We start from the raw sequence: 25,361 nt of genomic DNA on the forward strand, positions 1-25,361 counted from the left end.
GGTCCGCGTATAATGCGCAGCGGTTTCAGGCAGCGGTCACTTGGGCTGCAGGGAAAGCGGGTCAATATAAAATGTGGTGTAAGATTTTAACTTATTTGATAAGGTAAATTTAGACCATATTCTTAAAGCTTAGCTTAACGATACTTTTTTCATAGAAAATTAGACAAAGATCAAAAAGAAGAACTTATTGGACCCCAACCAGGAAAAAATAACACTCTAAATTAAAATGCTCCTACCTACATTTTAAATGAACGCATCCATGATCTCCCCCAATTGGGCGATATTACTCGCTTCCATTTTCAACATGGACGGCATTTCTGGGTACGTGAGCGATTCTAGTGAAACAAGAAGTGGCGCTAATTCTCCTGCTGTTACTGCATTGAACGAAGAACTGTTAAAAAAGGTTGGTAACATGTGTGTGCTTAGAGCTCTTTTCTTGAGCGTGGCCATTTTACATTAAAAATACTCCAGTCAGAGCCCCATGAAACGAAAAAGAATACATTGAACACGAACATGCGAAACGTTGCACATCGCGAGCAATTTGAATTTGATGATTAACGTAGCCTTAACGTTAGGCCATGACACGGAGGAAGGAATAGACAATTGTGTGAGCCGCCGTTAGGCTTTTGCTGTTGAGGAGGGTTTCAGTTTGGGTTCGAGTCGGCTATTTTGCCGGCAAATTGTGGCATGGCTTTGATTGCAGGCACCCATTCATTAGCGTGAGTAGTGTATCACTGACGTTAGGTCTATAGCCAACTGGCCAAAAACGAAAATTCTTGTTTTGGGCATGTTGGGCTTGGCTTGAAAATGTGTGTGTGTATGTTAGTGGTAGAAAAATGCAGTGTTTGTTGCCACCTTTACTTTTGTGATCCGTACTTACAACCTGACCATGCTGACCACATCTCTTTCAGTGTTGGAGTGCTTTGTCATGCCCATTGCATTGGAAACAACTTAGCCTTTTGCTTTTTGGGTGCATTCGGTTGTCGGTTATCATGGTCATATCAATCTCCAACTTTACTACCATGACTGCTACTACTAGGCCCCTACTACCAGACTACCAAAAAGTACTAGCCTACTTTCTAAACAGTAAGGCACTACTCCATAGGCCTTTCTGCACTCCACCTTTTTGATGGTTCCCCACGCTGTGGCATTTTGAAAGCTCCCCAGTAGGGAGTCCAGTGAAACACCAACTCTAAATTTTATATCTGAAAGCGTGTAAAAGTGTTTGTTTTCAATCAATGATTTCTGTCCTTTTTGTGCATCAAATTTTATATGTTAAACCGCAATTTGTATTTGCCTAGTACCATTTATTATGTCTGTTTGCGCGGAGTTTTGGTTGTAAAGTTTGATGAAAATAATGTAACTAAGATCAGAGCTACATACACTATGTCAAGAACTGTTTGCGGCCATCTTTGTTTGTTGTCATGTGACATGGTCTCATCTGAGCCTGATACATGTACAAGTATCTCGCAAGACTTGACCAGGTTTGGAAGAACGATGTCAGCATCTTGTAGAGCTAAAAATACTCTTTCATTTGATGTATGACTCAAGGCATTTGACTGAAGTGCCGTCAACCGTCAAGCCTTTTTTTGGTTTGTGAAGACAACAAAAAGGTAACAAGAAAGTGCATTTTTCTGTTAAAATCCCCCAAAACACGCATAAGGAGTTGATGAAACATATATGAAACGGTGTTTATTTGGAAGCTTGGAATTTCAGGAAGAAAAGGAAGTTGTTTTTTGTCAAAAATAGAAGTTGAACTGGTGCCAAACTGCCCTTTTGTATTGGCCTGATGTTGTGCAACTGTGGACATGGTATATGCATGTGTGTCAGATTGATGCATGGTGCACGGGGAGCAGGAGGCAAAAACCACACATGTTGTTTCAATCAAATGTTATCAAAAGACCCTGTCAAACACGAACAGACTTAAAATAACTTATGACACCTGACAGACTTGGTCCCCTATTCGGATTTATTGATGACAAACTATCACATCAAAACTATGCTTCAGTGTTCTTTCACACATGTGTGATGTATCACTAAATACTTCAAGCCCAACTCAACTGTCCTGTTACTGTATACATGTACATGTATCCTACACATGCATTTTTATTATCCATACAGTTCTCCATAATAAAAGATATTGTTCACTTTACACTTCCTCTGTGACTTAACTACAGATATGTGTCCAACCAATGAGGATCAAGACCCCATGTGGTTCAAATACCTTGATGAAAATAAAACTTGTGTCCACCCCAAAAAAGTGACGGACTAATTACATGTATACCTAATTTTAATAACAAAACAAATTCATAACTTCACTATACTAGCAGCTATTGAGCTAAATTATATACCATTCAATTTCTTTTGAATTCTCTTTCCAGTGGTACTAAATTTGTGGGGTCTTAAGCATTAACAGGAAATGAGAGGAGAGAGTGAGAGAGACGTGAAGAAGTAACAAAAAAAATGGAAATTAGCATCGTCTGTATATGTCCATTCACACTGAAATTTTCTTAGGAAACATTTTAGGCATGTTTATAAAACTTTAAGCGTTTTACAAAATTATAGTGGGGAAAGATAACAAGGTTTTGGATCTCTTTCCTCAATGTTGTTGCACATTGTGCTGGGTGACAAAAAGTACATGTATGACTGTTTACTGTTTGCAGTGCTATATGCAAATCAGTGCTGTATGCAGAAATTTGAATGCGGAACCACTGGTCCTAGAAAAAAAAGTTAGGCGCTACATGTAGGTTGATTTGTATACATACTGTACACACATTTGCAAAATAGACAGGCTACATGTAACTTACAAAATCTAACAAAACACACAGAAACATTATTCTGTCAATTATCTATAGGACAGACAGGTTTTGGATTTTGTGCTTGTGGAATAAATCAAAAATGGCAACCAATTATATGGGGAAAAAAGCTGAAAGAAAAGACAAGGCATGTTTGTTCTCTTACGTTTTTGAGTATTTCGTACCTTGGAGCGGACCAGACCTAGGGAAGCTTTGGTTTTAAACTTGACATACATTTCGGACTGAAACAAGTTTATTGCACTGAAATCGTGGCAGGCGTAGACTGCTAGTGCATTTATATGAATACTTGAAACGTCTCAGCTCCCCATACTCGCTCTATACAGCATGGGACCACAAACCAGTCAACTCGGGTACCTACATGTAGTACCTGTACCTGCGTGTATGTACCTACGTGTAAGTTACGTTGCAGTTCAAGTGGGCTCATGCTGTGTACATAGTAAGATGGAAAAAGAACCATGTGATCATGGAGACACATTGCTCGGTGCACGTAGAAGAAAAGTGGGCAGCGATTGTTTGTTAAATGTGACTGACAAGGTGGGCGACTAACGGGCACAAATCATGGTCGCCATTGGCGGTAAGAATTAAGGTTTGTTTGCATATACTCATCTTTTAGGCGCAAATGCGATTGTTGTGGTCATACTGTACAGTGCTGATGCAAGTCATAATGCCCATGTGCTCCACTTTTCCATTGTTGCTAATTGCTTACACAGAATCTGCCTTTTGCATTTTGTCCACAGCTTAGAGATAAAAGAATGAAGAAGGGTCTTCTGCATGGACAGATGACTGATGAGCCAAGCGAGGAGACATCTGGTCCAGAAATTACTGGGAAAAGTACTAACATGGACCCTGTGATTGACAATGGTGAAAATGCCACTCAAAGTGCAACAGACCAGCCTGTCCTAGTTAAATTGCCTCAGGACTCGGTGACCACTGACCTAGTCAGGTCTCCGAGATCCCGCTCGCGGTCCTCATCTAGGTCCTTGTCTCGCTCAAAGTCGAAATCTCCAAAACGCTCATCCAGGCATCACCGCTCTGGCTCTGAATCACCCAAAACCCGAAAACATTCCAGGTCGCCAACACCCAGGAGGAAGCGCAGATCCAGGTCTAGATCTGTGACCCCCAAAAAGAGGCGCCGGTCTCGGTCAAGAACGCCAAAGCGTAAATATTCAAGATCCAAGACACCAAAAGGGAAGCGGCGTTCTAGATCACGTACTCCGAGACGCTCTCGATCCAGGTCGCCCAAGCGTCGGAGTAGGTTGAGATCAAGATCCAGGTCTCGATCCCCTTTACGACGAAGGCGTTCCAGATCAAGAACTCCCAAGCACAGACGTCCCAGCAATAGGAGACGAAGGCACAGTCGCTCAAGGTCACGGGACAGAAAGCGGAGACGAAGTAGGTCTGCCTCCAGAGAGAGGCGAAGATCTTTAGATCGTAAGTGACTGAGTAGATTGTTAAGATATGCTCACTCATCAATGAAAACAAAGTAGGATAAATCATTTTGACCCAGGCCTTACTAAATTCCAGAATGCAACAGTGGTCAAAAGTCGTGGTTTTGTTGCATTCAGAGCAGTCAACAAAAGAAGCAGCTAGAGAGTTCCTACCACAAGCTTTGCTTTTTGGAAACACCTACAAAATTTGAAGGGGAACCTTTCAATTAGGAAAGGGGGTGCGGTGCCTTGTGAGAACAGATTTAAACGGCAGGTAAATTTCTTTGTTTCCAAGGATGGATTTGCTCCGGGGAGATGTAAATTAATGTTGGATTTTTTTTTGGGCCCTGCCTGATGTCGGGCAGGGCAAAAATCCAAAATCTCGCGCTAATGCCTTTTACACACTAATTGTGCATGTGACGTATTCACTTCGGTACGCTGTGAGAGTAACGAAGTGTGACATCACTGTGAACCAGAAAGTGCAGTGCAAACGAATGGAGTACGCGCTTGTGTTGGTTCATGCGCTGTTCTTGCGCTAATGTCTTTTACACATTAATTGTACGTGTGACGTATTCACTTTGGTTCACTATGCCTTGGATGTTTACTCATTGCACTACACAATGCCACTGTTGTATTTTAATGCATTTTGTTGTATGCAGTAGGGTTCTTATTTTAGATACATTGAATTCTGTTGAATATACGTGTATTAGGCTCCCTAGAGAAAGTGGGGATACAAATATCCTGGAAAGAGCTACTTGTATATCAATAGTAAAAGTCACTTGTAAACGGTGATGCTTTATCCCCTAGGGTCACGACAACGGAAGCACAACCGTAGTCGAAGTCCAAGTGTAAGTAAGAGTCGAAGTAGATCGAGGAGTGTCAGCCGCAGTCCAAGTCCTCGTCGAGCACGCAGTTCTGACGTAAGTCAGCTTAGTAATCCGGGGTCAAATTGTTCTATGGACTATAGTCTGTGTGAGCCAAACATTCTGTAGGACAAGCTGAATGTAAGCATAAAAGGGGAAGGAATTGAGTGCTCTGTAAAGAGTCAACACTGAAGGTCATGCTGGCCGGTTTAACAGCAGGAAAGGTGCATTATCCTGGAGAAGCCTTCATTTTTGTACTATCTGGTCTGGTCACTTGACAGCAAAGACAGATTCTTCCAAGTTTTTTGATGCTGAGCGGTGATGTGTTCAAATATCCTCTCAAACAGCTGAATTGAACAGTTTCGTGTTTTGTGGCAAACGGGTGCAGCGTGCTAGTACACTGCAGAAAGTAATTGCGACAAATAAGATCGCATTTGGTTTCAACCATCCTCTTGTCTCGTTGACATCATGCTGTGTATTGCTTGATGTCATTTTTTCACTGGTTTGCTCTACTTAAATGTTGGCTCACAGCTTGTATATAAATTGGATTTTTGTTTGTTTGTGTAATTAGCATTGAAGTAGATTTGGATTCCATTTGTGTGTAGAAATAACTAGCCCTTTAGATTTTAGAAATCGAGTATATGGCATTTTTTTCATTCAGTCTTTTCAAAGTTTCAGGTAAGGTTAAATTCTTGTGACATATTTTGGGTGGTAACAAAAGTATCCTTTCATTTTTTCATTAGGAAGGTTGCCACGTCATGGCTTTTTAAAAAATATTTTTCTTTGATAGTGACCTGACTTGTCTCTCCGTAATGCTAAAATCTTCCAAAAATGCTTGCATTTTTTGAAGAAGATTTCTTTAGGAATTTGTAAATCGATGGCATTGCCTTTCTTCTGTTACTCATTTTTCTTAAAATCTTTTCAACGTGCCTGTCAAAACAGGGCATTTTTATTGAATTTGTGTAAAAGGGGGGTTGGGCGGAGCAGAGCAATTGTGATGTGAATTTAGACCTTGTAGGTTTAAGAGCCACATGGAAGATCTTTAGTTGATAACCTACTTTGCCATATACAATGAATATATCATTCAGCCTGGCTCACCGCCCCGTGAGTCAGTTGTTCCTGAGCGCCGGGATACCCACCCCGTCGTTGAGGCTGCACCCACAGCAAAGCAAAGTACGGCACACCAGGTGAATATCTAAGTATTAGTGACCCGACAATCCCCGACCTTCCCTCCAAACCAGACACCGAAGGCGCGGGGTGAATCTGCCCCTCCTCATTCTTTTTTTTTTTTCCCCGGGAAAAAAAAAGGCAAAGAGTTCATTGCCAAGAGTGTCTCACTCCGTGTTGCAAATTGCATGCCACTCTCTGCAAAGTGCCTTGCTACACACTCGCACATGTACTGCTGATTTCCTTTAAAAAAAAAAAAAAACAAGATACGGACCATCATTATTAAGTTATTCGCTTGCTCCAAAAAAAGAAAAGAAAACTGTTCATCTGTTTCCCAGCTGCATCCTATGTTCATTAGCTGTATTTATTGTGGAAAGAATTCTCCTCACTGGTAAATACTAGCGTCACTCGCAAACAGTGGCCCAAGTAGGGTGTTTGCATGCCCAGTCAGGAAAATACTTCCTATAACTCATTCATAAACACTTCAGGCAGACCCAGTGGATAATGTGCGCAGCAAATCTGGTGAATGCACACAAATAGAGATAGGATCTACAGCATGCTGTATTCATGAACCATCTTGACGAGACACGGAAACAACTTACCAAATCTGTAAAGCAAAGTGCAGTTGGACTCCTTCAGTGGGCACCGATAAAATGCCCCCTTGTGTTTATGTCCAGATAGATGTAACCCTTTCAGTATGATACATGTACGTGAACCACAAATGCCCTGTCGTCCAGAAATGTGCACACAAACAAATACGGGGCCCAATTATCTTTGACTTAGCTAATCATAGAACAATTAGATTTATGATCACCATTCCATGCCTGTAGCAGTAGATGACAAGTTCCTTGTCATCCTGCGAAATAGACTTTGGAATTGTCTGCTGTAATAAGCTGTAATTCTTGGCTCGCTGTAAGCAGAGCAAGGAATTCCAGTCCAGCCCTCAGCACACCTTCCCTTTGGACTGGTAACATGTACATATACTTCAAAGTTTGAGTATAACATACGGATCTGTGAGAAGTAGGTCAGGTCTCCTACATCCTGCTCATGCATGGCACACTTCTATGTTTGTACATGTACATGACACTGAAAGGGTTATTGTGTGGACATCAGGTAAACATTGGTGCATCTGCTGACAACAGTTATTGCATGCAGTATCAGTTCCATTTGGCAGTAAAAAATATCACAGGTATGTTTTAGTACTGAATTGTTCTGTATCAGAATAGGTTTTAAACTGAGCCAGATTCAGATTTAAGCCTACATGTAGATTGGCCACATTACTCTTGGCCACAAAGAAATTTTAAAAAATAAAGGTTTTATAAGTGACTCAGTGGACTTGTTGAATTGGTAAACTCATGTAATCACTTTGGCTCAGTTTGAAACATGCACATTCGGCTTGGCAGTGTTATGATCAGAATCTGGTTCCCAAAACACTAACACTGTTTTGTTGTTGGGCCATTTCCCTGAAAGAGCATTCTTCCCACAACAGGAGAGCAGCGTGTCCTCCTCGTCCCCACGGCTGGCTGAGGTCAGCACCTCCCGTCGCAGGAAAGTGGATTCCTCCAGCGAGCGACCCAGATCCTCCTCACTCAGCCCTGCCAGATCCGGCTCCCCATCTCCTAAGAAGAAAGACGCACGTTCCCCTTCACCCCAGTCCTTGTCCGGCAGCGAGCGGTCCAGGTCACCCACCCCTAAGCCCAAGTCGTCAAGTCGAGCCCGGGAATCCAGGTCAAGATCGGCATCCCCGGCAAAGAGGAAGCAGAAATCCAGTCGCCGTTCCCGGTCCGCCACGCCCAAGAAATCCAGACGGAGATCGCGGAGCCGGTCCCCAAGGCGGAGACGGCGCCACAGTTCCCGCTCTCGGTCACGCTCACCAGCTCGACGCCGCAAATTATCACGGTCTCGCAAGAGGTCGAGTTCGAGGTCTCGGAAGAGATCGCGATCTAGATCCAATAGACGATCCAGGTCACGGTCTAAGAAGAGATCTGGCACACCGAAACGGCGTAGAAGATCAAGGTTTGTATTTAATAGCAAAATACATACTTAACAAGATAAGATATGGGCAGAACAACTGACATATCAAGGCAATTCATCTTCATTGTTAGTAGATTTTAAAACTATCTTAAAAAGCTGGTTGTCCAGGTTCCTCTTTAAAAGTAACATCTGATTTTGAAGTTTCTTACCATGCAGTAATTGACTTCATAAACACAGATGCTAATTTCTTGAAAATTCTCTTCAAGAGGAGATATTTTGGCTGTGTAATAGTTTTGAGACATTCCTCACTGCACGGAGTGCTCTTTGTGTGTGCATTTTTAGGTCCCGAAGCCCGCGGAAACGAAGACCAAGATCCAGATCACGTTCTCCACGTCGCCGGCGCTCAAGGTATGTGTACCACCCATAGTTTCACTAACCAAATCTTTAAAAGGAATCCAGGAATGAAATTGTATGTGTATTTACAGACGCAAGTTGACTTGTTGAATTTTTTTTTTTTCGGTGGGAGCTACTTCAGCAAATACCAACATGCCACCTTATCTTTGAGAGTGCTATCTGACAGACTTTTCAAGATCCAAAGTTTTGACTCGTAATCCCTATTCTCTTCCTGGGAATCCGGTTCATTATAAAATGTTGATTTATTGTCATGTAGACCAATTTAAGCACAAGAACATTGTACATTCAGGAAGCTTATCCATAGTGGGAAAAGCATTGTGCTACCTGTTGTACAAGAAAACTTACTCTTGGCTGTTTAGTCAACAGCTGCCAACCGGTCTGTTCAGCAAACAAAACCCATCCAAAATGATTGCTCTGTCTCTCTCCCTCCCCTCCCCCGATGCAATCTTACCAGATCCAGATCCCCCAGAAGGCGCCGGCGCACCCGCAGCCGGAGCCGCAGCCGCTCACCCACCCCGATGACCCGGGTGAGGGACCCGGCTATGCATGCCCAGGAGGCCCTGGCCCGTCGGCTGGAGCGGGCCAAGAAGCTGATGGAGATGAAGGAGAAGCGAGAGAAGGAGGAGAAAGAGAAGGTCCTGAAGGAGGAGAAGGATTCGGCCATGGAGAAAGGTACGGCTGGGTTTGTTGACTGCCACTTGGCCCAGCTGCCGTTGGAAACCTTGACAAATCGAAAAACCAGTCCACATCTGCTGTGCTTTATATACAAGCTAGTCAAGAAACATACAGTCTGAGCTGTGCCAATCAACTTGGAGTGTTTGGAGACACTTGGTGGTGGTAAACTGTTTGTGTCATTGCCATGTATTTGTTGTGGACTCGTCATGTGGGACTGTGACATTTGCCACCATCATTAGGCCGGTTCACACTCGCTGCGTATTCGTGTCTGCAGTGTGTGAAGGAAAGCGCAGTGCGTAATGAAAACGCACACCCTTGCACGCAGTTTGTGAAAATAATGGATCGTGCGTACGCACCAAATGTATGCGTATCTGGACAAATTGAAATTTTTAAACTTTTGTCGGATACGCACATGCAGCCGAGACTTGAGAAAACATGAAAGTATGAACGTCAAAAGTGGGGTTGACATTACGCGCTGCGTGTGCGCAAACGCTGCGCGTATGAACCAGCCCTGAGTCTCCCATTCCTTCAGCAGGTTGACTTGACACAACAGGACAGGCCTTGAAAACTGGCCTATCTTCCACATTGTGTGTGTACGTATGATAAGTCAGAAAACGGTCAGCCAGCTAGTCTACTGCACCATTTTCACAGCACTATGCTGCAGTAGTGGAGCAGAAAGTGTTTGGCTGTCGGAACACTCCTTTGGCCTTGTGGATCCTATGCACATAAGGAATCATTGGTCACTGAATAACCTATGACCTGCTCTTTTTATGGATCCCTAAGCCCATATCTCACTGGGCTGTGACAGCTTAAGTCTAGTTGGAGACACAAAATTTTGAGAAAATCCACAAATCTAGGGACAGTTTTCACTTGGATTCACACTGATGTGGTACTTATGACACATTTGCATATGTCACCGGCAAAATTTCGGCCAGAATTTGCCTGGAGTTCGCGCACATGTTGTGGGTCTGTAGCATGACATTCGAGTGATATTTGCACAACAAAAGTGTGAATATTTTACACTTGTGACTATCCCGCAACGGTCTCACGTCAGGAATGTTACATTCTCATTTTTGTCGTCAACCAGTCACAGTTTTGTTTCATAGGTCACCAACCCCTCACACTTTCCGACTCACGGAAACTAAAATTGAGAAGGGTTTGAGACGGGTTCAAGACACCCGTGACGACTCTGTGACTATTTTGAGAGAAAATTTGTCGCACACATTTTTTGAATGTTCAAAATTCCCGTGACACGAACGCGAGACCTTACGACTCAACGGAGGAAATTTGAGAACCTCTGCGAATGTTTCCAGACAGTTTGGAAACTCTTTTGGGAATGTCGTTTGCAATTTTTTCGCCAACAGTCGCTGTCCAGTGAAATATGGGCTTTAGACATTCATCATTGTGAATTTCTACAGTTTTTATCTTTTCAAATTCTTTTTCACGGTTCTGTGCTTTGTTTCTGTTGGCAGAGATTGCCAAAGGAGTGGAAAAGGCAGCCACCAGCCTGAACCCACCCCCTCTGATGTCCCTGACTCCGCTAGCCATAGACCCCTTGATCCAGGCCGCTGCAGCTGCTGCAGCCATGCAGGCTAAAGTCCTGGCTGAGACTGGTGTCAGTGTGCCCAAGTACTACAACCCTCTCGCCGTCAACCCCGTGCAGATCGCTGAGCAGACACGTAAGAGGAAGCTGCTGTGGTCTGGCAAGAAGGATGAGGTAGGAAGAGGCATGGGAGGAAGAGGCATGTGGGGGGGGTGTAGACCAGAGGCCGAGGAGCCAATGGACCGATCCATTCAACCCCGCCCCATTGTTTGTATAAATGGACATTTGGAAAAGAATTAGTTTATCAACATCCATGAGTTTGGAGCTTTGTAGTCATTTCAGCTTTTATGGATTGTGAGGTTTGTGTTTCTCTGACTTTGTAGAATATGACTTGTTTCTCTCTTGTAGATGGCTGAGAAGCCATCCAGCAACCAGTGGGAGAAGACAGCGTTTGGTGACGATGCCACCAAGGCCAAGTTCCGCCGACTGATGGGAATCAAGGAGGGCGAAGAGGAAGGGGAGAAGGAAACAGGTGAGACCATTAATTTTGGGGCTAGGGGACTTGGCTGAAAGGTACGTGTGATCTCCGTGGAAGTACTGTGTCAAAACTTGCTGCGTTTTGATAGACATATCAAAGCTTTGGCATGCTCCACTCACTTAGACTACAAATGCAAATGTGTTTCATGCCTCAGGGTTAACTGTCATTTATCGGAGACAATATTTGCTTCAATAAGCAATGTCCAAAATCACTGCTGAGTTCTCCGTACAAAATGGAAGAGCTATGTTGCAATTTTGCCTTTGATGCATTGTGGTTAGGGCAGCCAACAGGAGCCCTCTTGTGACCTTTATGATACGCTCAAGCAGTAGTCAAGTTTGTCAGGTGTTTAATATCCTCAGTGCAAGGTGTATTGTGAAACCCATACAAATCCAGTATTTGACATGTATAATATCATGGTCATTATTTGCATCAATCATTGCTCTCTACTGTATCCTTCTCATGTCTTGCCTGAAGAAAATGCCCCACACTGCACAACCATTAATATTTCTCATGTTAACCCCTCCTTTGGTTTTACAGCACAACTATCCACAAGTGCCCACAGTCACTCTCTTGCATGTGTTTTCTCTATGGAACACAAACATGCACAGGTTCAGTGTGTACACAGTAGGTTGCCAGCACAAAATGACCCAAGGTCTTTTGTGCAGTCCTCTTCACTGCATTTGGTTTACTGCACAATTATGCGCATGAAACAGTGAGGCACAGTTGTTGGGCAGCACAAAACTGCAATCCGATATTCCTGTGAGGGTCACTTGGTGCAGTACATGACACAGCTGTGCTTTTTTGAGGTGTTTACAAAATGACCTAAAGAGTGACTTCAGCATAGGAGGGTTAATCCTCTGACGTGCACAAAGTACCCTCCAAATGGCTCCATTTGTATTCTGTGTTGATGGAGCATTGCAGCTTTTGTGCACAAAGTTTTGGCCAATTCTGATTAGAGCAAGGAGTGAAACAAATTCCATTTACCTGCTGTAGCTGTCATATTTTTCCTCCCTCTTGCCTCATCATTACAGTCGAATCTGAAGAAACGGTTCGCAAGCAGGAGGAGCAGGCCAGGCTTTTCAAGCAGCTGGACCAGGAGTACGAGATCGCCCGGGTCAAGACCCACACTCAGCGGAGCTTTGGGCTGGGCTTTGGCACCAGTGGGATGCCAGTGGCCGCCCCAGCCCAAACCCAACCCGCAGCCCCGGCCCCTCCCCCAACCACATCCACCTAGGTTGGGCCATATCTCTGTTTACCAGTGACAAGACAGGAGTATCTTGCGTGAAAGTACAAACTCAGAAAATGTTAAACCTTTTGATGAATTTCAGTGAATGCGGTAATATAACAGTGTGTTTAAGTTTTAAGAATCTATGAGCGAGTTTCCAGAGTGTGGATTTCTGGTGTGTTTAATTCTTTTGTTCTTTATATTGTAGATCTCTAGTTGATTTGTTTTCTATCTTGTGTTTTTTTATAATTAGCAAGGCAATTTGAAAACAAACCTCTAAAAGACAGCCTTTAATTTTTGCACCAAGTATAGGAGGGCCGTAGCCGACTAGGTCGCGATTTTTTGTTGCGTTAGGATCTTAAATTTTAATCTTCATGCTGTTCCGCAGTTAATGCACGAAGCACCTGTAAAATGAGTATTTTTTGGACCTAGCGAGGACCTTCAACCATTGCGTGTGCATGCTCATGGCACAGATTAATCCTGAGTAACTGTGCAAGCATACAGGGGCTTCTCATGAGTACTTTGCGCACAACACCGGGGAAGTTAAAGTGACGGCCACATGTGGACCACCAGTTGGTTTTCCCTGGTAACGTGTGCATAAAATGCATCTTGGGTACCAGGCTAAGTTGACCAGTGGTTCACAAAAGGCAGTCACTGGAACTTGTCTGTCAGTAGTGTTGAGTGTCAGCCCTGCTTCTCTGTTTGTCAACAGTGAGGGGGTACTTCTGCACGGACCCCATTCATGTGAATCATATTGTAATGCAGTCAACTTACACCTCACATAGGACATAGACCGTTCAGTTTTGACCTGCACTTAAAAGCTGCTGCCATTTACAGAATTTGAAGCTCAGCATTCTTGTTAATGACATCAGGCAAGTTGGAGTGATGACTACAGTTGCCTATATCGCCCAAATGATGGATGGCTTGGACCATCTAGTCAGCCATTTGGCACCAGGCCCTGGGGCTTGGCTGCACAGCTGCTTACTAATTTTTATGAATGCAGAGGGAACCATTGACATTAAAATACTTGGAGATGTCGTCAACTATGAGCATTGTGAGAATTGCAGCCAACGGCATAATGAGAGCGACAATAGTAGATTTTGCAAAATAGTTCAGCGAGGGATGTTCAAGCAAAACTGTATTTCACTTGCTTATTTTTATAAAGCATTTGACTCGCGGTAGGACGTTTGTGCCCCAACTTGCCCCATACTGTACAGGATGCTGGTCTTGTAGTTGGATAAGTCAATCATGTGAAATGTGTTGGAACATCATGGGTTAAGTATGTCATTGGGGATTGCATGCTTTGTACTACAGCAGTGGTCTGATGATTAGACAGGAATATGTCTCCAATGAAGACTTCATTTGTAATCTGTAAGCTGTTACAGTAACCAGTGCCCAATCTCGTGGCTGGCTGCTTCCTGGAACAAATTTGTGGGAATGGTTCAGTGCATTTCACATCTTAAGGAGGGATTTCGGCCTGCTCACAAGCACACATCCTGCAATGTAGGATTCTGTGTGTTAAGTAGGGTTCTCGGCACAGAATGGTGACCGCAAATGTAGAACAGGTCATTGATACAGAGAGCTGTGCAATTGGGTCCAGAACTCAATGCAAGATCTACTTTTGGAGTATCAAGTTTAATAAGCTAGTGAGATAAGAGTGATCATTTTTTTCAGTGTTGAGATAGCAAAAACGGTTTTGCTTGTAACCACAAATGGTTCTTAACTAGGAGTATATGTGTCCTGTTCCCAGGAAATCAAAGTTGCCAAAGGCTAAATTGAAATTTTGTATTCTTGAGTTCTATGGTTGTCAGCTTTCCAATAAAACATCTTAATTTTTCACCCCTCCTCATATCTGGTACAAAAGCAATCAATACCTTATCATTGCCTAATCTATTAAAATTTTATCTGTAAGCATTTCTATTCTGTTGTACTTTGTCCAGGTTTTGCAGGAGCGATTTCCTGAATTTTCATAATTTGGAGTAAATTTCACTCAACTTTTTTTGTGCTTTATTGAACCAAGTGTCATTAACGTCTGTGACTGTCTAGTCGCCAGGCCCCAAATTTCACCAGCTATAGTCAAATCTGATTGGTTTTCACAGTAAGTGGTAAAATGAGGGACCTGGCGACTACACATTCATGGACATTAGGCACCCAGTTTGTCTCGGTACGTTTTTGCCAGTGCAGTGCTAGTACACTTTGGCTTTCTGTTATGATGCTATTCAAAGATTTGTCTCCAACGTGAAAGATTCTGGCAGAACTTTAACTGTTATAACGGGACCTGCTCTAACAAAAGCAGGACAGGTCCCAAAATATTCCTTCCCTCTCAGAGCATCCAACTGTCAACCCACAACTATCACCGAGGTATTGGAAGGGAACAATCGGACTCCCCTGTGAGTGCTTCAACTTCAAGGCTGTTTACACAAACTGAATACTTATAACCCTTGTCCAAGCAAGCCAGGTTTTGTAGAAGGGGCATGATAACGTACATGTGTAAACAGTTAGGTGCATTTTTGTTTTTGTTGCTGGACAGATTATGAACCTACCTATCTTTTTTCTTTTGTGAACAAAGAATGCAGTTGAGAAAAAAATCCCCCACAGAGCTTTTGCACATTTTCTATTTTCATTGTTGAAACAGTGTATATATGGGAGGTACGAATCATATGCTTGATATGGTTGATTTAATGCATAGTCATTGGCTTGAAATTGTACTGTTAAATATATCATTAGTGTAGTGAACAAACTGTAGTCTAGACTTTCAAGTCAAGAAAAGAATCATTTGTTATTGGTCATTTTGCAAGATATAAAAATCCATAACTGCATCAACGACTAGTTTGTCTCTTTTTTTCCAGAGGAAATTATACTAATGCATGATTAAACAACCTCAAATCTGTTGGCAGCCCTGAGTTTTGTATGTTACGCAGATGGTGAGAGTTAACTCACATTATGGTATTTCTCCTATCAGTACCTGTTGATGCAGTGGACTGTAAGTAAGTTTTGGTGGGTTTAAAGTTAAGTTCATTACAATTTCCATTAAACACCCCTAGCTTTCCACAGCATGGAATCTCTCCAGATGGCTCACTAACATTTGTATTATTTGAATGCTGGTGAGTTAATATCGTGGGCCAGTTTTATTGAGGCAACTAAGCACAGTAAAAGTTTGCTTAGCTTAAATAAGGTTACCTATCACCTAGCCATAGAGGGTACATGTGTGTTTAGCTTGGAACTGGCTTTCTGCCAGCTCTTGCTTAATATGTAGATTCATCGGTTTTTGTTCCCGCAAATTTAGGTCAAAATGTTATGCGTTCACGTAGAGCATCCTCCGAATATGGTGCATGCTTTCTGAATATGCATGCTACTTTGACATGCTACTTTGAATGTACAAGTAGGTTTAGAGTACATGCACCAATGCAGGCTCACAGGTACTTGATTTTCCCCACAATAAGGCATGTGCCTGTTGGAATTACATTAAGATCTTTAAATGTTAGCATGTAAATGTAGTCTTGAATAGAATGTTTTGCTGCTAGTACTTCATTTCTTCTATTAAAATATGATTACCAATTTCAGAAAACTCAATGGTAGCTACCGCAGTTTTTGTGAAAATACAAAATTGATGATTTTATTGACTGTTTTTCAGATCACTGATTCACACAGATTACTTCAAAATGACAATGCTAAAAAAAAAAGAAATGCCCAGTGCAACTACACCATAAAGAAGACCCTCCCCCCTAAAAGAAATTGCATTGCACACGTACATTTCTCATTCAGAATATATTTCTACACATTTTAGACATTTTACACATATGTCTGGACATTGAGTCACACACCACTTTCACAAATTTGGCAAATTATTAATGCACATTTTCACCCTGAACATTATCACATGTTGAACCGGTCAATTTTGGCATTAGTTGCCTTGGGACATCCAACCTGAATCATAGTCTATGAAGTAACTATTTTGACCCAATACTCAAGAGAAAGTTACAGCACTGATAGACTACACTTACTCTAGCACCAGACTCATAAACACTACATATAATATACAATCATTTGACCTGAAATAATCTCAGTATTTCAATCCATTTATATGAAAGTAAACTAAAGTAGTCATAATTTTTAACAATTTAATCACTATAATATAAATACAAGTCATAGAGTTCTGATAAAAATGTTTTGAGGTATAACAGGCCAAACAACACGAAGACTTTATGTTAAGGTTGCAATTTATGCCCAAATGCCTCTTGAATTTGGACACCACAAGGTTATGTAATTAAATCCTATCTTTTATGACCCTAATGCATCTTAGAATCTGGATGTATCTCTACCAAAGAGCAGTGTCTTGGTCCAGTCAATGGGCACCTGCATCCTTAACCTCCAGCTGCCCAGCCGTGTGAGGTAGGCAGACCGCCATAGCAACCAGGAGTAGAATCCTGCACCAAATTATCATGAGAGAGTTTGAGGCCAACAAAATAATAATTACACTTCTTGTTTACCTACTTGCTGCTTGGTCGATTTTTCTTGAGCAAGACAAGATGCTGGGTCCTTTTCAAGATTTTCCGTTTTCAAAATTCTTCAAAAATCCATTTCATTTAATGGCCGTTTATACCAATATGAAGGACTCTTTGGGCACTACTCTAAAGCTGACAGTTAACAACCATTGACTTTTGAATATTTCAGCCAGGCCTGCAGCCTTGGAAAGAGATCCCAGATTGTGTGGTGTTATGTAAGATTCTTTTGTTCTCGAAACCGGCACAGTGCACTGCTGACCTCTTTTCAATAGGGGCCAGATAAGCATGCAGCGGTGCTGTGTGGCTCATCGTTTCGGTAGTGGAGAGCTTTTGTCCCGGTGGTAATCCGCTCGCTCTAAATGCCTCCAACTGTGGTATACTGTTTCAAAACAAGGCTGGATTATCTCCACTATTGAGAGCAAAAAAAGTCAGTAATGCACAGTCTTTTGTCCCAGTTGTGGGCTCCCGGGCTCTGCATATAAAGCCTATGTACTCGAAAATGGGTCACTCGGAAGGGAGTGGTTAAGGCGTGACCCTTACATTCTTGGTGGGGGTTAAAGAAAAATAAGAAATTGGAAATAAATTTATAAGACAAAAGGTGTCTTCTTTAGTTTGGATGTGGTGCAAAAGATTCAACGAACATATATGTCCACGTAACAAGTACCTCCTAGCGCTTTGTTCTTCAAATTGTTCATTTGCCCAACCCTTTTCAGTTGTAATTTTTCAAGCAGTTAACACTTGGCTGCACAATGAAACCGAATTTCAACAAATTGTGCTATGTAATAGAAAGGGCAACACTTTTTTTCAACTCATCTCTGATTCAGACCCAATTCTGTTCACTGTTCAGCTGCATTCTGCATGTACATCACAAACTCTCTTAACCACATGCTGCCGGGTGGTTTGAAAAATGCAGTGCACACATACGGGTGAATTTCACAATTTTCAATTTTCAAAAATCTTCAAAAATTTATCATTTCAATTAATGGACCTTTACACCCACATGAATTATTGTCTGGTGGCCACTTTAGCCTGACAGACAAAATCTATTGACGCCAGAGTATTTCAGTCAGGCCAACAGCCTAGTAAAAAGAGCCCAGATTGTGCGCGATGTTATGTAACTTTCTTTTGTTCACGAACCTGGAACACACCACATCCATTGAGAGTGAAAAAATGTCAGAAATGCCCAGCAGCTCAGTCTTTTGTTTCAAGACCCAGCTCTTATGTCCCGGTTTCGGGCTCCCCAGCTTTGTGTATAAAGCCTATGTGCTCAAAAACGGGTCCCCTGGCAGCAAGTGGTTGACAGTTCTATACAACAGAAAATCACATGTGGAACTGAAATGGTACAATTTTCCATTCCAAAATTATGGGGGAACTGAGGTTTCACAGATCTCACCTTGACCTTTGATGACTGGTGTGTTGGCCAAACCCCTGTAGTCCCCCACATAGGCCAACATGCCCATACTCTGGTACTGGAAGGATGGGCCGTCCTTCCCAGAGTTCTTGTTCAGGGTTTGGGCCAAGTACCTTCCTTGCCTTTCTGCAACCTGCGGAACCGGCCACAAAAAAAAAACTTTTTCAGCTCCAAGTTGAAACTGGTGGTGCCTCAATTCTGCATAGACCGTATTTTGATTTTTATCACCAACTGGTTTTCATGGGAACTCTTCCATTCAAAGTCATCCAGTCTTGAATTTGAAATCTGATTCTTTGTGGGAAAACAAAATGTTGATGACAAGAGGGCCTATGATTTCTCGGTGTCAGGTCAACTCGCCCCCTGACAGACTCGCCCCTTACCAACTCGCCCCTTTCCAACTTGCCCCCTTGTAAACTCGCCCCCCCAACTGACTCACCCCTTACCAACTCGCCCCCTGGCCGACTCGCCCCCTGACCGACTCGCCCCCTGACCGACTCGCCCCCTAGGAACGTCAAGCAAGTATGGCAGGCCCAATGTGTTAAAAAGAAAAAGGAATAGTTCTAACCAACGACGCAACAAGAACGACTCACAGACGGTGATGGATATTTGGACATCACCACTAATCACTTATTTATTCAAACGTCTTAGCCCTTCCCACGTCCACTGTCTGATTAGGTTATCTGTACATCAAACATAACCTCAGGTTCAACAACTTCGAAACCTCCGTCCCATTAATATTTGGGTATGTGACTGAGGTCCGCAGAAGGGCCACAGCTGGGCAGATGGCCCATGCACACGATAATAATGTATTAATTTTACCAATATCTAAAAAAAATATTTTTACCCCAAATTCCACAGAAAGTAAACATCCAGCAAGCTTTAAACAGTTTAACTTTCACAATTCTCAACTTTGAGTGCCTGCTACAAACCCCAGAACCTATTTTTACGGGCAGCAATTACCGTCCATCTCCGACTGATTGTGATTTTTTTATTAATTGGTGAATGGGACGGCCATACGTGCTTGGGAAACTTAGGGGGGTGAGTTGGCCAAGGGGCGAGTCAGTCAGGGGGCAAGTGGGTCAGGGGGCGAGTTGGCTAGGGGGCGAGTTGGCAAGGGGTGCGTCGGCAAGGGGGCGAGTCGGTCAGGGGGCGAGTTAGTAAGGGGCGAGTCGGCCGGGTGAGAGTTGACCTACAATCGATTTCTCCATCTGCATGCACATTACTGAAGCCTTTGAAACAAAAAATTGATGCCCAAAGCACACAATAACAAATAAAAACAAATCATCAAATACTTTACTCTGGGCTTAACTCAAGAAAAATTTAGCATGCTTCTTTTAAAAATGACTTGGCTTGGCATGCAAGTGCCAGTTATACTGTACCTTGAACAGTTAGGTGTGGGGCTAACCTGAGTTTGGCTTCACTGTAATACATGGGACACTTTCCAGCAAAACCTACCACTTGTTATCATATTCTATTGTGCTATGGCAGGCTAGAAGGCTAAAATTGGCCTCGTGGATCAGTTTCTTTGAAGTAGTTTTGAAAAGTCATTTTAGATGAATAGTAGTTCCAAAATCATGGCAAGGTATGAGCAATTCCGACTGCAATTCGTGGTCACTCTTACAGATTTTAATCACATCGACACAATATATTCCATAAAGTGTCTAATTTTGCCTGCATCAGTCAAACTGGTACATCATCACACATCCTGAGAAATGTCTGACATGAGGTGCAATGTTGCCCTAACCTGTGCTGTGCAGGGCAGGCTGAAGTCCTGTATTTCGGCGCAATCACCGATGGCATAGACGCTGCCGCTGTCATCATCCAAGATTCTCAGGAACTCATTGGTGAGTATCTGACCATGATTATTCTTTGCAAATGGAAGCTCCTTTACAAACGGTCTGAGGGTTTTAAAAACAAACAAGACTAACTTGTCTGCAGAAACAGAATTCTTGAAACTGTTCAAGCACGTACCAAACCATGTTCCCTCTAAGTGTTTAGTTTTTAGTGAAAATCATTAGTCACACTTTGATGAATCAAACCATTATATGAGATTTACTTGAAAATTAGATCTTTGTAATATTTTAAGATCATTAATTTTTAATTCACGAGTTATGGCTACAGAATTTTCTAGACACAAAAGATATCAAGGTTAATATGTCAAATTACCAGAGTTCTCCGTAATCGACATGAAAGTCAATATAGAGTTGACAAACCTTGGTGAAAGTCCAGTTGACCACACCACCAACTCGCTGGACAGGTTGCGGCCATTACTAAGGGTCACTCCATCTGCCCTGACCTCTGTCACGTTGGCCGTGATCAGCTCCATCTGCTGGCGGTTGCGAATCTTGATCTCGGCATACTCCTGCTGCTTGGGGGTGAAGGAAGACAGGATCTGGCGCCCCTCAATGAGGGAGACACGGATGAGGCCTTGCTCCTCCTTGTAAAGACGAGACACATCCTGGCAGGATGTTACACCGAAAAGATGAAAGATTCACAGTGTTAACAAACTGTAAAATCTTAGATGAAATTTCCAACAGTGTTCATCAAACTCCAACATACCTCCCTAACAAAGTCATACAGCTCTGCCCCAAACTCCACCCCTGTCGGTCCCCCGCCTACGATGACAATATGGAGTAGTTTTTCCCTCTCTGCTTGTGAGATGCTGGGATGTAGAGCACATTCAAAGTTGTTCAGGATGCGATTTCTGATGGCTCGGGCATCGCTCACTTCCTGCAGGATTAAACAGCACACAACTCTTTGAAACCAACTTCGACCAGTCAGAAAGAGTCTGTTAATTTTGCAACTGGGTTTACCCCAAAAAAGGTGTTTTGGGAACCTTCTGGAATGTGGGGAATGGACAGAGAAACTTCCCCCTTCAAACTCAGCTGTCTCATGACCATCCTCTTTACATTAGAGAGTAAGGTTAACATAGTGTGGGGGGTCAGGTTGGTGTAGTGTTTCTTTCCTCGCCTTCCACCTCTGGGGGCCTGGGTTTGAATCCGGCTCAGTCCACATGTGGATTGTGTTTTCAGTCCCTAACTGAGTCTGTGGGTTTTCCCCCAAACATTTATCTGGGCTTTTCCTCCCAACTCTAGAACCCAACATGTCTTCATTGTCTTCTTACTCATTATCATCCTGTAATTGGTGCTAAATACACTGTTGGGTGAACAGATATAAAAAAATAAGATAGGCATGCATGTAACGACATCCATTATGAGTACATCTGTAAAGTTACGCTTCACTTCAATCTGATTGGTTTCTGTGGTTACCCTCATAGCTCATATGGTCATGCATGTCAGCTATGCTTTAAGCTTGTCACTGGTAACATTGACAAATTTTGGCTGACATGTCTTGGAGAACTTTGGCATTTAAGAAAACAGTATGTCTGACTCATAAAATTTGTGTCAAATAACCACAAGATATCAATCAAAACACCCAAAGCCTCAGTATAAAAAAAGGAAAAAAAACAAACCCACTTTGACAACATCCAAGCAAATGTACAGAAGGAATTCTGCTTCCTCCCCTAGCTCTTTGAGGGCTAAAGAGATTAATCACAGCAGTCTATGGTACCTGCTCTGACTGCCACACTGTTAGACGTTTCTGACAATAACAGCAACCTTACCTTGAGGAAGAATGCATGTTCCATCACCCCAGGGATACCAAAAGTGTTACTGACAGCACCCACCCCGATAACTAGCTTGTCATAGCTGAGGGGATAGGTCATGTCTGGTTTGATAACACTCTGACAATAAAGCTCCTGCAATGACCAGATAGAAGAAAGTGTTGGGAAATGTCTCTGGTATGTTCATATAATGCTTGGTCATTTGACACTAGTTTTTATGTAAGCAGCATGGGATCAGTCCAACTGTTGGGATTCTGGCTTGTTCCTGAACCAAGGTGAAATATAAAACATCTAGAAAAACGAACCAGATGGCATTTTTTCTTTTGATGTTTGAACAGTTAACCACTTGCCACGATGAACTTCCACTATGATCTTGTCCCCAGCAAGGTGTTATTTTTGGCCAGCATATGCTGACCTTTTAAAATGGTAACATATAACCATAGTCCTTTGAAAGTTGGACTTCACAACTGCTGACCTTTGGTGGTCAACTGTTAAAGATTTATGAAACATTTCTCAATGCACTGCATTTTAATCTCTGAGACAATCTATTTGAGCAATATTTGCAACAATGTCTGTCAGTGGCCTATGACCACTTGTGGGCTCCACACACACAAAATTTTCACTGACTAGTTAAAGCTTGTGTCCTGTGTATGTACAAACTCAATGGGAATTGTTCAAGAGTGGGGCAGAGTACAGAAATCACCCAGTACTGATCACAGAATTCACCAGAACCTGTTTAAATGTCCTCCGCATCATAACACAGGAAGTGCACAGTGGCTTTGCAAAGATCTCATTAGTTAGTAAATTGCTTACCTTTTTGTCCACATCAAGACCAACAGCTTCACTCAAATGAAAATGATCAGTTTTCCTGAAGCCTGTGTTCCTTACTGGCTCAATGATACTCCTACCAATTTAACAATGATCAAATGGACACATTATCTACATGTACATAGCTGGGATACAAACGGATTTTCAGCCTGAAGATATCACAAGTAATTTAACATACGTGTTCTTCACACAACTGCGTAGCAGACAGCTTGCACCAAAATCAATGCATTTTCCACGAAACTCTTTGATCTCATTTGTTCACATTTTGAATGAACCAGCAAGAAGATTTTGAACAAAAAGTTGCACCCCGGGGTACTTTTCACTAAGTGTGCTATCAAAATACAACACAGCCCCAACCAGCACTAACCTGAATTCAAGAGTTCCGACAGTTGTGCTCGCCAGCAGAGGGGTGAACAAGAAATGGTTGCGTGGACTGACCACGATGACATCGTACAGCGTCTTGTTGATGTTCTTCAGGACACTGTAGCTGCTCCAACCGGTCCCTAAAATCACTAGCTTCTGTCTTTCCGAAACCCCACTTACAGATGACGCTGACTGACTTGCGTATCTGTAAATGACATGCCTTGCGATGATTTTGACGGGATGCTGAAGACGATGAGATGAGGAAGGAAGTGCCACTGATGAGAAGAGTCTCACTTTCAACCGCTGTCCTCTCATTTTGATTTATTGGATATTAAACTGTCAACATCCACAAATCAGCATTTTCAAAACGTTGGCTTAAATGCATCCACTTCCCAATTTCCAACTGCATGACACTGATATATCCTTCAGAAAAACAAGAAAGAAATAAATATAAAGTGTTATAAAATGGGCAATAAGATGTACCAGATCTTAATATCATGCTCTTGTATACTAGGAATGATAAAATTGAAAGACTTGATTTGAACTGTGGCTGTTATATGTAGATATTTGTTGTATCCTTTGTCAATTCACTGACATGATTAAATAATTCACTGACATAATGTCAGCATGACCATGGACTGGCCCATGCCTTGCTGCAGAAACACGGCTACAGTGGAGGTCAGCACACTCCAAGAAATGCCAAGCTAATGCAGGTGGCACCCTCCAATTCATTGTGTTTGGGGTCTTCATTGAATTGGTATGGCATCCTTCATAGCCTCTATGGTTTTGGTGTATATCTGGCTGACTATCTGAGCTCACTTCAACTTACACCAAGAGCAAGTAATACAGCATGGGTTGAACATTAAATTTTATAATCATTGATATTCATGTAATCTGTGGACTGATCATATTAGGAAAGGAAGGCACTTCAATACAAATTTTATTTGAAATCAGGCTCTTCATTAATAAATAATATTGGACAACAGATTGTAACCAGGTACTAGGTAAAGATGTGTTCTACTGTATGTGTTTTAAATGCAAACGCATATCATTTTTAGTCATTTAGTTTTGTCTTTTCATGTCCTTGTTATGTATTTAAAAAAATACTAAATTGAACTTAGATGTAATAATGTCTTTGAATCCCTTCATCTTTGAAAGATCACCTAAATTTCAACATGTTCACATTATTTTAATAATACACCAGAATATTCATAATAATAAAAATATTTGATAACCGCAATGGGTCATTAGGGAGACATTCCCATAAGAACGTGCACAAAATTTTTCCAACTGTACTGTCCCATAATTCAATATTCCCTAATCCGATCTTAACCAAACTGTGCATGCTCATTTTAGACCCTAATCTATCATCTCTCAAAATTTGGACAGTAAAATTCGGCCTCCTCCTAGTAGTTGGAGCACGACCAGGTTGAAAAATTACCACAAAGTGTCTCCCAAATGACCTACAGTGTATTTGTGATAATACATGTACTTCCAAGTCCAAAATACTCGACATTTGAAACAAACACAGTGGCATTGGCAAGGCCCCTCTTCTTGTTGATGATATAGTTACTATCAGCTGCCTTTCATCTGACCACAATGTGACATGTACAAAGAAATCCAAGGGTCATAATTGCCATGTGTAGGCCTAAATGTGTAAGGCCTACATGGTTTCATGCTTTACGACTAGTAGATATCTGTTCATTCATCCCCTATTAATTACGGCTTGCGGGCAAACTGCAAAGTCATTTTGTCTTTCCCAACTATATGTATCACTATCAGACTACAACTTGTTTTTTTTTTTTTAGAGTTTTGCATATTACTATTACAAAGCAACTCCCATACCAGTTGGCTTTCTTTTCTCTCCCGTAGGCCCACGTGTGCATGTTGCTCTTCCGGCATGCATGTCTTTAGCAATTCGTGACCTTTGACCCTGTTGACATTCTGTACTAGTCTTCCTACGGGCCTTCACCGCTGCATGGTATGTCGT

General features: G+C 42.3%; 2 protein-coding genes across 6 annotated transcripts; one reads left to right on the forward strand and one right to left on the reverse strand.

Moving 5' to 3' along the window:
- The first annotated feature begins 287 nt into the window (after nucleotides 1-287).
- Nucleotides 288-16,210, forward strand: rsrc2 (arginine and serine rich coiled-coil 2). 3 transcript variants are annotated; one of them, XM_022248196.2, is made up of 10 exons: nucleotides 288-403; nucleotides 3,554-4,247; nucleotides 5,051-5,163; nucleotides 6,195-6,293; nucleotides 7,763-8,289; nucleotides 8,590-8,655; nucleotides 9,116-9,333; nucleotides 10,809-11,053; nucleotides 11,288-11,411; nucleotides 12,449-16,210. In XM_022248196.2, the coding sequence occupies exons 1-10, from the start codon at nucleotides 305-307 to the stop codon at nucleotides 12,649-12,651; spliced, it is 2,388 nt and encodes a 795-aa protein (XP_022103888.2). In that variant the 5' UTR covers nucleotides 288-304; the 3' UTR covers nucleotides 12,652-16,210. The 3 variants fall into 3 exon arrangements, with proteins under 3 accessions (XP_022103888.2, XP_022103889.2, XP_022103890.2); XM_022248197.2 differs by lacking the exon at nucleotides 6,195-6,293; XM_022248198.2 differs by lacking the exons at nucleotides 288-403; nucleotides 3,554-4,247; nucleotides 5,051-5,163 and having other exon boundaries at nucleotides 5,236-6,293; nucleotides 7,744-8,289.
- Nucleotides 16,211-16,222: 12 nt separating this feature from the next.
- On the reverse strand, nucleotides 16,223-25,353 carry LOC147798171 (putative NADH dehydrogenase). 3 transcript variants are annotated; one of them, XM_087140938.1, is made up of 9 exons: nucleotides 25,217-25,353; nucleotides 23,376-23,794; nucleotides 22,994-23,084; nucleotides 22,181-22,315; nucleotides 21,118-21,288; nucleotides 20,772-21,016; nucleotides 20,303-20,456; nucleotides 18,541-18,691; nucleotides 16,223-17,069 (listed from the first exon to the last, which is right to left on the reverse strand). In XM_087140938.1, exons 2-9 carry the CDS (start codon nucleotides 23,684-23,686, stop codon nucleotides 16,942-16,944), a joined length of 1,386 nt encoding a protein of 461 aa, XP_086997064.1. In that variant the 5' UTR covers nucleotides 23,687-23,794; nucleotides 25,217-25,353; the 3' UTR covers nucleotides 16,223-16,941. The 3 variants fall into 3 exon arrangements, with proteins under 3 accessions (XP_086997064.1, XP_022103894.2, XP_086997065.1); XM_022248202.2 differs by having other exon boundaries at nucleotides 23,376-23,707; nucleotides 25,217-25,291; XM_087140939.1 differs by lacking the exon at nucleotides 16,223-17,069 and adding an exon at nucleotides 17,076-17,526.
- Nucleotides 25,354-25,361: the final 8 nt, after the last annotated feature.

This window comes from Acanthaster planci, linkage group LG09 (genome assembly GCF_054643075.1).
Source record: "Acanthaster planci isolate LZ-2023a linkage group LG09, COTS_SCS, whole genome shotgun sequence".
NCBI lineage: Eukaryota > Metazoa > Echinodermata > Asteroidea > Valvatida > Acanthasteridae > Acanthaster > Acanthaster planci.

Coding starts and splice junctions, on each gene's coding strand:
- LOC147798171 (XM_087140938.1), bottom strand. CDS start 23,686: ATGAGAGGACAGCGGTTGAAAGTGAGACTCTTCTCATCAGTGGCACTT. Junction 20,457..20,771: donor TCAACTGGACTTTCACCAAG/GTTTGTCAACTC, acceptor TAAAACCCTCAG/ACCGTTTGTAAAGGAGCTTC. Junction 17,070..18,540: donor ACCAGTCATCAAAGGTCAAG/GTGAGATCTGTG, acceptor AATTTGGTGCAG/GATTCTACTCCTGGTTGCTA.
- rsrc2 (XM_022248196.2), top strand. CDS start 305: ATGGACGGCATTTCTGGGTACGTGAGCGATTCTAGTGAAACAAGAAGT. Junction 6,294..7,762: donor AGCAAAGTACGGCACACCAG/GTGAATATCTAA, acceptor TTCCCACAACAG/GAGAGCAGCGTGTCCTCCTC. Junction 9,334..10,808: donor GGATTCGGCCATGGAGAAAG/GTACGGCTGGGT, acceptor TTCTGTTGGCAG/AGATTGCCAAAGGAGTGGAA.